This window comes from Hypanus sabinus, chromosome 1 (assembly GCF_030144855.1).
Source record: "Hypanus sabinus isolate sHypSab1 chromosome 1, sHypSab1.hap1, whole genome shotgun sequence".
Lineage (NCBI taxonomy): Eukaryota > Metazoa > Chordata > Chondrichthyes > Myliobatiformes > Dasyatidae > Hypanus > Hypanus sabinus.
In genome coordinates, this window is record NC_082706.1 from 106,892,304 (window position 1) to 106,905,799 (window position 13,496).

Consider the following 13,496-nt stretch of genomic DNA (forward strand, 5'->3'; position numbering starts at 1 on the left):
ATGGGGGACAACCTGCACAAATATTTTGCATGAGACTTCGCTGTGAGAGACACTAGAAGTATGGTGGAAGATCCAGGTGTCAGAGGGCATGAAGTGTGTGAAGTTACCATAACTAGAGAGAAGATTCTTGGGAAACTGAAAGGACTGAAGGTAGATAAGTCACCTGGACCAGATGGTATATGCCCTAGAGTTCTGAAAGAGGTGGCTAAAGAGATTGTTGAGGCATTAGTAATGATCTTTCAAGAATCACTAGATTCTGGAATGGGTCTGGAAGACTGGAAAATTGCATATCTCATTCCACTCTTTAAGAAGTGAGAGAGGCAGAAGAAAGGAAACCATTGGCCAGTTAGTCTGATCTTAGTGATTGAGTCGATTATTGAGGATGAGGTCTCAAGGTACTTGAAGGTACATGATCAAATAGGCCATAGTCAGCATGGTTTCCTCCAGGGAAAATCTTGCCTGACAAATCTGTTGAAATTCCTTGAAGAATTAACAAGCAAGATAGACAAAGGAGAATCAGTTGATGTTGTGTACTTGGATTTTCAGAAGGCCTTTGACAAGGTGCCCCACATGAAGCAGCTCAATATGCTACAAGCCCATAGTATTACAGGAAAGACTCTAGCATGGATAAAACAGTGGCTGATTGGCAGGTGACAAAGAATGGGAATAAAGAGAACCTTTTCTGGCTGACTGCCAGTGACTAGTGGTGTTCCACAGGGGTCTATGTTGGGAGTTATTCTTTTTACTTTACTTGTCAATGATTTGGATGATGGAATTGATGGCGTTGTTGAAAGGTTTGTGGACGATATGGAGATTGGTGGAGGTTACAGGTATATTTGAGGAAGTAGAGGGGCTACAGAAGGACTTGGATAGATTAGGAGAATGGGCAAGGAAACGGCAGATGGAATGCAGTGTTGGGAAGTATATAGTCATGCACTTTGATAGAAGAAATGAAAGGGGGTGGAAATCGGATTCATACTTAAGTATAGCTCATTGGAAGAATGAAATTTCCAGCTGTATTCCACTTGAAAAAATTACTTATAATTTAAGAGATAAATATGAAACATTTTTGAAAATTTGGCGCCCTTATTTACAAAAGACAGGATTAAATATATAGGTGCTCCGAAGATAAAATAATTGGTTATTTGGGGAAAGAAATAAATATATATACTAAAGTTATTACAAACTCCGTGGAGCATGTGGGGATCTTCCGATATCCAGGCACTCTTTCTTTCTTTCTTTTTCTTTTTTTCTATAGGGATGTTAGGGAGGAGGGACTAAGGGAGGGGGGAAGGGTATATATTTTTTTCTTTCTGTAATCATTTGAAAACTCAATAAAAAAAGTTTAAAAAAAAGAAAGAAATGAAAGGGTTGGCCATTTTCTTAATGGAGAGAAAATATAAAATCCTGAAATGCAAAGGGACTTGGGAATCCTTGTGCAGGATTCCATAAAGGTTAATTTGCAGGTTACATGTCTCCTGCAACTTAGGGGTGACTACTTCCTTGCAGCTTCTATCTATCACCTCTTCAGTCTCCTGCATGAGAGGAAGGTTATCAAGCTGCAGCTGCAGCTCCTTAACACAGTCTGCATCTCGGTGCGCTTCGTGCAGATGTAGTTATCAGGGAGTCTAGAGATCTTCCAAAGTTTCCACATCTCACGTAAGGAACATACCACTAACTCTGTACCCATTCTCAGTTCACTTGCTATAGAGTAACAAAAAAAAGCTTACTGAAAACTTAATCAGAGCCTGTGTCTGTGTATGTCCAAGCCTGTTATTGCCAAAGCTGGACCACTCTTAACACAGTCACATTCAAACAATAGCCACTCCAACAAATAAAAGCAGAAAATTCTGGAAAAAGGGAAAACATAAAAAAGGAACAAGATAACCTTTCAAACTGAAGACCATTCATCAAACTGATTATTAATCTAGATATTACACTCAGTGGCTACTTTATTAGGTACACCTGCTCATTAATGCAAATATCTAGTCAGCCAATCATTTGGTAGCAACTCAGTGCATAAAAACATGCAAACAGTTCAGTTATTGTTCAGATCAAACATCAGAAGGAGGAAGAAACATGATCTGTAACTTTGACTGTGGAATGATTGTTCGTGCCAGATGGGATGGTTTGAGTATCTCAGAACAACTGCTGATATCCTGGTGTTTTAACATGCACCAGTCTCCAGAGTTTACAGAGAAAGCTGCAAAAAAAATCATCTAGTGAGCAGTAATTCTGTGGGGAAAATGGCTTATTAATAAGAGAGATCAGAGGAGGATGGCCAGATTGGTTCAAGTTGACAGGAAACATGACAGTAACTGAAATAACCACATGTTACAACAGTGGTGTACGAAACAGCATCTCTGAATGTGCAACATGCCGATCCTTGAAGTGGATGGGTTATAGCAGTAGACCACAATCATACACTCAGTGGCCATTCTATTAGGTACCCCCATGTACCTAATAAAGTGGTCACTAAGTGTATGTTTTAATTAAAATTGGATTTTCAAAGTTTGGAAAGATTACACCACTTTTTATTTTTGCAAGATAGCACATTAATGAACACATAATTATGCTTAATATTTGTGGAAAATGAATAAAATACCAATATTGGTACCTAAAACATAGTTAATAAGATGCAAAATAAAATGAACCTTTTTTGAATTCAAAGTCTAAGGTGAAAATTACAAGCACCAAGGAAGCAACAACTTCGGTTATAGTGGTTTTTGTGGCATGTGATGATTTGCTCAGTGGACTTGCTGGAGCAGGTTTCTCTTTTTGCTATCAGCAAAGGAACCATGAATCATAATGGTGTTCATTCATTGATGGCTGACCTTTCTGCACTTGAAAAGATGAGTGTTGTGCCCTAAGAGCAGCATTCAACTTTTAAATTTCAAGAACTCAATATTCCTCTGTATAAAAATATGAAATAAACATTAATAACAGATTTGCATGGTTCTTTATTTAAAATCTTTTTTTTCTGTATGGTATGTTACCAATGAATCTAGGGTCCCACTGTTCTGGTTTTGATGGTGTGCAGAATAAACACAATTTTTCCCTTAGAAATGCAAGAAAAGTGTTCCATAATAAAGAATTCAGAAATTAAGGAAAGCTCATGTTTTTTTTTAGTATTTAGTTACTAACATGGATTATACAAAATATTTATTGGCCAAGTTTATGTAAATTTCCTTATTAATAGTAGCTGCAAATAAAGTTGAAAAAATCATAAATATTTGGAGGACTGAACCATCTCTGTTCAAGACAAAGTAACAGTAAAAAGAAATCTATGGAAAAAGTTCATCAATAAATGACGCATGGAAATGTATTTAGATTAGGTCTGGAGAGATGTACATTCTAAATTGCTTATTGTTTGGAGAATGTATTAGTTACTCCAGGGATGTAGGTTCTAGAATACAAGCCTGATCTGACCACTGAGATTGTCTCAGTATGTTCCAGATTTGTTGGTACGTCTCTTCTTCCGCACACTATTTCCAGAGGGATTTTGCAGCATGTCCTGAGATTATTTGAAAACTTATCCTTGAACCATAAGACATAGGAACATAATTAGGCCATTCAGCCCATCAAGTCTACTCTGCCATTCCAACATGGATGATCCCAGATCCCACTCAACCCCATACAGCTGCCAATCAGGAACCTATCAACTTCTGTTTAAATATATCCACAGACTTCGCCTCCACCACGGTCTGTGCACAGATTCAGTGCTATCTAAAAAAATCTCCTTAACTCTGTTCTAAAAGGTTACCACTCAATTTTGAGGCTGTGCCCTCTAATTCTGGATACCACCCACCATAGGAAACATCCTCTCCACATTCACCTTATCTAGTCCTTTCAACATTCTGTAGGTTTCAATTAAGTCCCCCTGCATTCTTCTAAATTCCAGTGAGTACAGGTCCAAAGCTGCCAAATACTCCTCATATGTTAACCCCTTCAATCCCATAATCATCATCATGAACATCCTCTGGACTCTTTCCAATGACAGCATATTCTTTCTGAGATATGGGGCCCAAAACTGTTGACAATACTCCAAGTGCAGCCTGACTAATGTTTTTTCAAGCCTCAGCATGATCTCCTTGCTTTTATATTCTATTCTTCTTGAAATAAATGCCAAGATTGCATTTGTCTTTAGCACAGATTCAAGCTGTAAATTTATTTTCCGGGAGTCTTGCATGAGGACTTATAAGTCCCTTTGCACCTCTGATGTTTGAATTTTTTCCCCATTTAGATAATAGACAAATTGGAATAGGCAAAAAAGTGGCAGATGGAATACAGTGTCGGGAAATATCTGATAAAGAAACAGAAGTGAAGACTATTACATGTTCCATCTGCCACTTACATTTACAAGGATGTTGCCTGGGATTGGGGAGCATAGGTTATGAGAATAGGTTGAGTGAACTCGGCCATTTTTCTTTGGAGTGACTGAGGATGAGAGGTGACCTGACCTGATGAAGGTGTATAAGATGATGAGAGACATTGATTGTGTGGATAGTCAGAGGCTTTTTCCCAGGGCTGGAATGGTTAGCACAAGAGGGCACAATTTTAAGGTGCTTGGAAGTAGGTACAGAAGAGATGTCGGGTAAGTTTTTTATAAACAGAATGGTGAGTGCATGGAATGGGCTGCTGGCAACGGTAGTGGAGGAGGATAGGGTCTTTTAAGAGACTCCTGGACAGGTATATGGAGCTCAGAAAAATAGAGGGCTACAGGTAACCCTAGGTAATTTCTAAGGACATGTTCAGCATAGCTTTGTGGGCCAAAGGGCCTGTATTGTGCTGTAGGTTTTCTATGTTTCTAAGATTATCTCCATTGGCTGATGAGGTTTAGGATAAGTTTGAGACAGATGAGGAAAACCTTTTCATTCAGATGGTGGTGATCTTTGGAATTCTCTCTCTCAAAGAACTATAGAAATACAATTGGTGAGTTACTCCAAGACAAAGAGTGATAGATTTCTGGATATTGATGGACTAAGGGATATGGGATCATTATCATCATCACAATGTGCCATGTTGGATGTCATGGGCGATCATGGTCTTTTGACCATGATTGTTCTTGGCAAGTTTATTGACCAAAGTTGTTTGCCATTGTCTTCTGGGTACCGTCTTTCCAAGATAGGTGATCCCAGCTATTATCAATATTCTTCAGAGATTGTCTGCCTGGTGTAAGTGATCACATAACCAGGACTTGCAATATGCACCAGTTACTCATATGACCATCCATCACCCACTCCCAGGGCTTCTCATGACCCTGATGGGGTGGGGTTGCTAAGCAGGTGCTATACCTTGTCCAAGGATATGGGGATAGTGCAGCAAAATAGCACTGAGGTCGGTTATTAGCTCAAAGGCACAAATGCTCTACCCTGATCTTATGTTCTTTTATTCTTCTGCTCAATGAGTCTTGTGGCTGTGTTTGTAGGCTTGCTAGTCTTTCTGTAACTTCCTGAATAGTCATGAGCATTTTGCAGAAGAGATCTGTCATCCAAGATCCACCTATAACTTAACATTTTGTGGCATGAAGGAAACTTTGAATATTGTTACACAGAAAAAAAGTTACAAATTCTAAAATAAGTGGGTGGTATATTATAAATTAATAAATTGATTTTTCCTCCACAGCCTCCAGCACGATTGGATAATGGCATCTTGTGCTACATCATTCAATGATTCCATAATTTGAAATTAAATCCCAATTGTTCAGGTACAATGAGCATGACAATAATCCTCTAATTAAAATGTGAATGAAATTATCTGAACATATAATAATGTCAGTAAGTATCGATGGAGGCAGAAGGATGGTCAGTATTTCAGGTCAAAACCCTGCATCAGTCCTGATGTAGTAGCTCAACCCAAAACATTGACCAAACTCTTCCCCCCCCCACCACCACCCACCATTACAGATAATGCCTGATCCACTGAGTTCCTCCAGCAGTTTTTTTCTTCTAAAGAACTGTGACTGCCTTAACAACTTCCTAGCACTGAGACACAAATTGGAAGCTCATCACTAAGTTGGTGTATTCATAAACTTGTGTTCTGTCTCACCAGAGTCTATCATCATTATGAGACATCACTATGCCCAGAATGGAATATTTGAATTGGAAAGTAAATCAAAAATGACTAATTCAAAAGCAATATTTATTAAATTTTGCCTGACTCTTCACAATAAAGGTCTTTGGCTGGAACAACAAGGCAAGAACAATTCAATGAACTATTTATACTTGAGTCACAAAGCTACTATCAGATTTTTACGGTATTACTAATAAACCGTGGAAATGTTGAAATTTACATTTTTTAAGGGTTGGCTAATTTCTTTGAAGGATCTTGAATGTTACAACTAATGTAAACTGATATATTTATTTTATTCTATTTCAATTATTAACTTGCCTCAAGTCTGTTTTCATACTTTCCTGAATCTCCTTGAGATTGCAAGTTAGATGCCAGCTTACAAGTTTCAGATAAGTTTTGACGTCACAAGAAATATTACTGTTGGGATTAATGAAAATATTAACTACACAGATGAAACAATTTCTACTTTAAGACTTATAAGCTAGGAAACTTTGATCTTGGCTACATGAATTAGTAAGTGTCCTGTGCGCCAGCAATTATAATCAGCACCAGATTCAATTTGTTAGAAGGGAGCAGTTACGGTAATTGGAAAAACTATATTCAGATGAAAATCTAAATAAAAATAACTGCACAGGCTGGAAAACTAAAATAAAAGAAAATTTTGGAAACACTCAGCAGTTCAGTCAGATCACTTCGCAGAAGAAGGTACTTCTCAACTGCTTTCATCAAAAAGTTTCAGAGAACAGAAGCATTTTAATTGCCAGTATTAATGATAGGTTTATTTTAAGTTAAAACATTAATGGGACCAGATGTAGCTTCATTATCATCAACAACAGATACTTCAGTAGGAGCAGGAAAACCTTCATTGCTGGCATCAGCAGATTCAATAGCAGCAGATACATCTTCATTGTCTGCATCAAGGGAATTCATAGGAGCAGATGTACCTCCCTCATTAGCATCAGAAGCTTCAATTGGAATGGACTTATCTCCACTTACAGTATCTGAGGGGACAACAGGAGCATATTAATCTTCTGTATTGTATTCAGGAGCTTTAGTGAAATATCCTCCATATTTGCATTAGAACCAAAGAACATTACAGCGCAGAAACAGGCCTTTTGGCCCTTCTTGGCTGTGCCAAACCATTTTTCTGCCTAGTCCCACTGACTTGCACCTAGCCCATTTCCCTCCATACACCTCTCATCCATGCACCTGTCTAAGTTTTTCTTAAATGTTAAAAGTGAACCCGCATTTACAACTTCATCTGGCAGCTCATTCCACACTCCCACCACTCTCTGTGTGAAGAAGCCCCCCCCCAATGTTCCCTTTGAACTTTTCCCCCTTCACCCTTAACCCATGTCCTCTGGTCTTTTTCTCCCCTAGCCTCAGTGGAAAAAGCCTGCTTGCTTTCATTCCGTCTATACCCATCATAATTTTATATACCTCTATCAAATCTCCCCTCATTCTTCTACGCTCCAGGGAATAAAGTCCTAACCTATTCAACCTTCCTCTGTAACTCAGTTTGTATTTGCTTCATTTTGTGTAGACATGTTTTGAGAATTAGAATCAAAGGCATCTAGGGCTTCACCTTGAGCAGAAACACTTTCAACGGTGGAATCAGGGACTTCGCCAGGAGCAAATACATTTTGGGTATCAGCTTTAGGATCTTCACTAGGTGGAGGTATGTTTTGAACAGTTGAGTCAGAGGCTTCACCAGGAATGGATACATCTTTTGTGCTGTCATTAGGAATAGATATATCTTCAGTGGTGGAATCAGGAATATCACCAGGACTGTTACTGGCATTAGGGGCTTCACTAGAGACAGACACATCATAAGTAGTAGAATCAGGGTCTTCAACAAATGTGGATACATCTGGGATGTGCAAATTTGGGACTTCTTCAGGAACTATTAATTCTTGGGTACTGGTTTCAGGAACTTCAGCAAGAGTGGCTCCATCTGCTGTGCCAGTATCAGGGACTTGAGCAGGAGATGCTACATTTTCTATGCCAATATCAGATATTTCAACAGGAGCAGGTATGTCACTGGTGCTGATAACTGAGTCTTCACCAAGAACATTAACATCTCTTGTACCAGAATCAAGATCTTCAATTGTTGCAGATGCATTTATGGTGTTAGAATCGGCAAATTCATCAGGAACAGATGTATCTTGGGTCTCCGATGCAGTCTTACTATCAGATATGTTTACCTCTTGCTCATCAGTGGGAGCTTCTGTGTCCACAAATTCAGAAGGTTCAATAGCAGTAGTACTAGGCGTACTTGAAGGGGAATCTGATAGTAAAGCTGTACTGGAAATAGTTAGTCCCTCATCTGTAATTATAAGTAAACATAACATTACACTTGGAATTAAAATGACACAGTTCTAATAGTTTATTTAATAATTTGAGTCTTTCTGTAATCTGTGGTCCAATCTTTTTGGTTTCCTTTGTGAATGCCTGTGGTAAAACAACTGTGTACTTCCTGGGTTTACGTTGTTAATACACCCAGGATAAGTTAGGAGTAAGTCAGCTTGAAGAAATTAATAATTTCTACAAATATTTTGGGACAAGTGTATCATTTTTACTATTTATAATTTCTATAGATCTCTCATGGGATTACCCCCATAACTCCTATCCACTATACTGTTTAATAGATATGAAAAATAGGGAACATCGCTATCTACCTCCCATCGGTTTTAACATACTTACCAAAACTCTCTCCTTTCTGAACCAGAAAAAAATTCTCGTCTATGTTGTCGCTGATCCTTTCAATCCACGTCCTGAACTTTACAAATTGTACTTTCATGTAGGCTCTTAGCAAATCAATGTAGTTTTGGTTATCTGCAGAGTGGCCTTAAACCTTAAACTGAATACAGTACTAACTCAGGAGCATAAAAGTTGACTGGTACACCAACTTATACACTCAGTGGCTATTTTATTAGGTACACCTATACACCTGCTTATTAATGCAAATCTCTAATTGGCCAATCATGTGGCAGCAACAATGCATAAAAGCATGCAGATATGGTCATGAGATTCAGTTGTTGATGAAATCAAACAGAATAGGGAAAATTGTTATCTAGGAGACTTTGACTGTGGAATGATTATTAGTGCCCGAAAAGGTGGTTTGTGTATGTCAGAAACTGCTGATCTCCTAGGATTTCATGCACAGCAGCCTGTAGAGTTTAAAGAGAACAGTGTGAAAAACAAAAAAACATCCAGTGACTGGCTATTCTGTGGGTGAAAATACCCTGTTAATAAGAAAGGTCAGAAGAGAATGGCCAGACTGGCTGAAGGAGATAGGAAGGCTGGAGTAAATCAAATAACCACGCATTACAACATGGGTGTGTAGAGGAGCTTCTCTGAATGCACAACCCATGAAGTGGATGGGCTACAGCAGCTGAAGACCAAGAACATATACACAGTTATGGAGGTACCTAATAAAATGGACACTGAATTTATGTCTTACAGATATTTCTGACAGATAACTGGAAAAACATGTAACATCAATTTGGGTGCAGTGCAGACATGCATTTGTTATGTTGCTGCTTCTCTCCCAGTTAAAAGCATTGGAAGCTGTTGACTCATAGGCACTAGTTGCTGCCTGAGCTCTCATCTGTAGTTTCATTCACACATTGCCCACTGGGAAGAATGCCAGTACTAATAAAATGAACTCTCCACATACAGTGTCATGGAAGGAGAGAAAATCTGGAATAAGGGATGGGTAATAAGTAAGAAAGAGGAATAAAGAGAGAGGAAGAAAGGAAATGGACAAAAATAAAATGCAAAGAGGAGGAAGGGGGAAAGCTGTAGAAAGATATTTAAAGAGGGGCAAAATTATAATATGGAGTAGCTCTATCAGGCCTCATGCCTGCGTGGTGTATCCCATGGATGTGAGGATGATAATTAATTGCTCAGTCAGAAGCAGTTTGAAGCATATTAGTTATTTCCATTGAGGGTCTTGTTACCACTTCCTTACAAATCCTTGTCCATTTTGATCTCTGCACAAGGAGGTTAATTACAAAGCTTCCAGACGGGGAAGACAGAGACCCTCCACATTGCGAAAGCGAGGTGGACCAAAGTTTTGCATTGTGCACATGAGGCTGGTAGGTTGAGTTGTACAGACATAACACATAATCATTAAGTATAGTACCTTCCTTTAAATAAATGTACTGTGATAAATTCAATATTAGATTTCACTATAGGATGATACAGTATATTGCATATATACAGCAGTATATATGGAAGATGATACAGTAAAATAAGTGAAATTCTCTATTATTTTGGCTGTCTTGCTAAAGTCATTAAACTTTTGAAAATCTATTAATGCAATCTTGAGGATGAGGGAGCTGGCATTCAGTAATGATAATGCTCAAATTATGTTGCTATATTCTTGTTTGCTTTATTTTTAATAGGTTAGACAGTACCCAAAATCTCCCACCTCTTCTTTCCATCTCCATCTGGAATACGGCTCTAATCTTCACTTGAATGAAGGCTTGCCTAGCTGCCTTCTGCATACAGGAAATGCTTGAGAGGTCTCAGGTTTATAAAGGTTCAGTCATGTGCAGCTGTTTTAAGTATGATTGTAACTGGAGGAGCACATTAAATGCACACATACTACATATGTTAACATTTACATGTGTGCATTTATTACTGGTGGAGATGGAGGAGCCCATACACTCTTGCCCTACCTTATGCACATCTTTATAAGACATATGGTCTTTTTACTTGTTTGTGGAGCCTTAATAGCATTGATGTACTGAGGGATCTTGGGCTGCAAGCCCACAGCTCCCTGAAAGTGGTAACACAAGTCGATAGCATGCTGAAGAAGGTATACGGCATCCTTGATTCCATCAATTAGAGTGTTGAGTATAAAAGTCAAGAAATTGCAGGTGCATAAATATTTGGTTAGGCCATGTTGAATATTATGTGCAGTTCTGATTACCACATTACAAGGATGTAGAGGAGTTGGAGGTCATGCAAAAGAGGTTCACCAGGATGTTGTCTGGATTAGTGAGTATTAGCTCTAAGGAGAGGTTGAACAAACTTGGATTGTTTTGTCTGGAACACTGAAAAATGAAGGATGATCTAAAAAGTATTTAAGGTAAGAGGGTGAAGGTTTAAAGGAGATTTATGTGGCAAATTTTTTATAGAGTGGTCAGTGTTTGGAATACCAGTAAAGTGGTGGAAGCAAATACTCTGGTAACATTTGAGTGGTAATTAGAGGCATATGAACAGGTAGGGAATGGAGAGATATGGATCTCACGCAGGAAGATGGGGATAGTTAGATTGCATTATGGTTGAGACAGACAAGGTGGGCTAAAAGGCCTGCTCCTGTGCTGTACTGTTCTATATGCTATGCATTGGGTAACAAAGCTTCTTGAATTCTCTGCCCTGCAAAATAATGAAGACTGGATTATTAACAACATTTAAAGTGAAAATAGATAAATATTTGTAAGATTGATAAGTTAAGAGTTATGGGGAGCTGGCACAGAAGTGGAGTTGAGACCAACACAGATATGGTCATATTGAATGGTGAAGCAGACTTGAGAGTCCTGGTAGCCTATTTTCTAGTATAAAAGTTGGCAAATGTATCAAACAAATTTCGTACAGAGCTTGATAAATGTTACCACACTGCTTTATAGAGGAACATAAATATGCAAACACTACACTGCATTTGGAAATTGGAATCATAATGAAATTACCTAGGACAACACCAAATGAATCTAGGAGTGCATCTCCAAAGAATTTCTTAATGTAGTCCTTAGCATGTTTTGCACTGGAGGTGCTGTGAAGCCCATTTTTTAATATACTGGAGTCAAGCTCAGCCCGAAGGGAATTTGGAAAAGATGTTTTTGCCAGCTCAAGATCTGCAGGTCCCATCAGTTCCTTCCATTCCTTAACGGCATTCTCCTTGGTAAGAATTATAGCCATTAATGGACTCCTATAACAACCAAAAGAAAATATCAATGAAGTACAAATGATATCCAAAAATGTTACAAATACCTTGTTTCAGTATGTTCTGATTGAAAAGGTATAAATTCAATGCTCATGAACTATATTGTAATCTTTCTTTTTAAATGAGAAAATAAGCACCATTCTACCACTACATTGTCTCCATTTTAGAAAGGTGTCTCAGATTAAATAATAAAATAAAATACTTACCTTCAGGCAATAAAGTTAAGAGGAATCAAAGCACTTAGTATATGCTTCATGAAATAGGTTTGAAAATTGAAGAAAATCATAAATATGTAATATAAAATCAAAGCATACGTGATCCACATTTGGCAACATGGTGATGTAGTGGTTAGCATAACTCTTTACAGTACCAGCAACCTGGGTTCAATTCCTGCTGCTGTCTGTAAGGAGTTTGTACATTCTCCCTGTGACTGCATGGATTTCCTCGGGGTATTCTGGTTTCCTCCCGTGATCCAAAGACATACTATTCAGCAGGTTAATTGGTCATTGTAAATTATCCCTTGATTAGGCTATTAGGGTTAATCAGGGGGTTGCTGAGTGTTGCAACTCAAAAGGCCAGAAGGGCCTAATCCGCACTGTTTCTCGATCGATGAATAAATAAATAGACAGACAAACAGTCGAGTGAAGTACCAGGTCAAAACTTCATTTAAATTAATTAGATTTGATGATTTACCCGATTTGCTTTCTATGGTAGTGAATTCTACAGGTTCATAACTCATTGGGAGAAGGCATTTCTCATCAGCTTACCCCTTATCATTAGAATGTAATCCCTGGTCCTGAACTCCTTTGCCTTGAGGATCATCCTTCTCAAAATAAGTCTGTCTAGTCCTCTTAGAATTGTATACAGTAGTTACTGTGAGATCCCCTCATTCTGTAGTGAACATACACTTAACCAACCTAATTTTTAAAAAAAATTAGGAAAGGCAGGGGCTTATTGGAGACAGTCAACATGGCTCTGTTGATGGGAGATCTTGTCTGGCTAATTTCATTACATATACTGTATTGAAGTCACAACTTGGTTGATGTAGCAAGACCTTTGACAAAATCTAATATAGAAGGTAACTCCAAAATGTTGGATCACATGAAATCCAAGACCAATTACCAGATTGGGTCCACAGGTGGCTTGCAAATATGAGATAAAGGGAGATAGTGGGGGATTGTTTTTGTGATTGAAAGATAGTGACAAATTGTGCAGCATAGGAATCTGTGCTATAATCATCACTGTCATATATAATTTAGATGAGAATGTAGTTGGTACAATTAGTAAGTTTGCAAATGACATGGAAATTCATGGTAGTGTTGAAAATGAGGAGAAGTCTTTTGTTACAGAATGATCAGCTGCTTCAGAACAATGGAAAATGGAATTTAGCTGCAAGGTGATGCATTTCTGGAGGTCTGATAAGGATAGAGCACACATTGTAATTGTTAGGGCTCTAAAGTGAGGAACAGAG

General features: G+C 38.3%; 1 protein-coding gene across 1 annotated transcript in view; it reads right to left on the minus strand.

Moving 5' to 3' along the window:
- Positions 1-6,855: 6,855 nt before the first annotated feature.
- The window catches only part of LOC132403705 (thioredoxin domain-containing protein 6-like), an 87,705-nt gene continuing 81,064 nt past the window's right edge, over positions 6,856-13,496 (minus strand). Inside the window, exons 7-9 of the mRNA XM_059987338.1 lie at positions 11,772-12,010; positions 7,658-8,398; positions 6,856-7,073 (exon numbers count right to left, since the gene is read on the minus strand). Coding sequence (XP_059843321.1) covers positions 6,856-7,073; positions 7,658-8,398; positions 11,772-12,010 — 1,198 coding nt within the window. The remainder of the gene's footprint in view (positions 7,074-7,657; positions 8,399-11,771; positions 12,011-13,496) is intronic.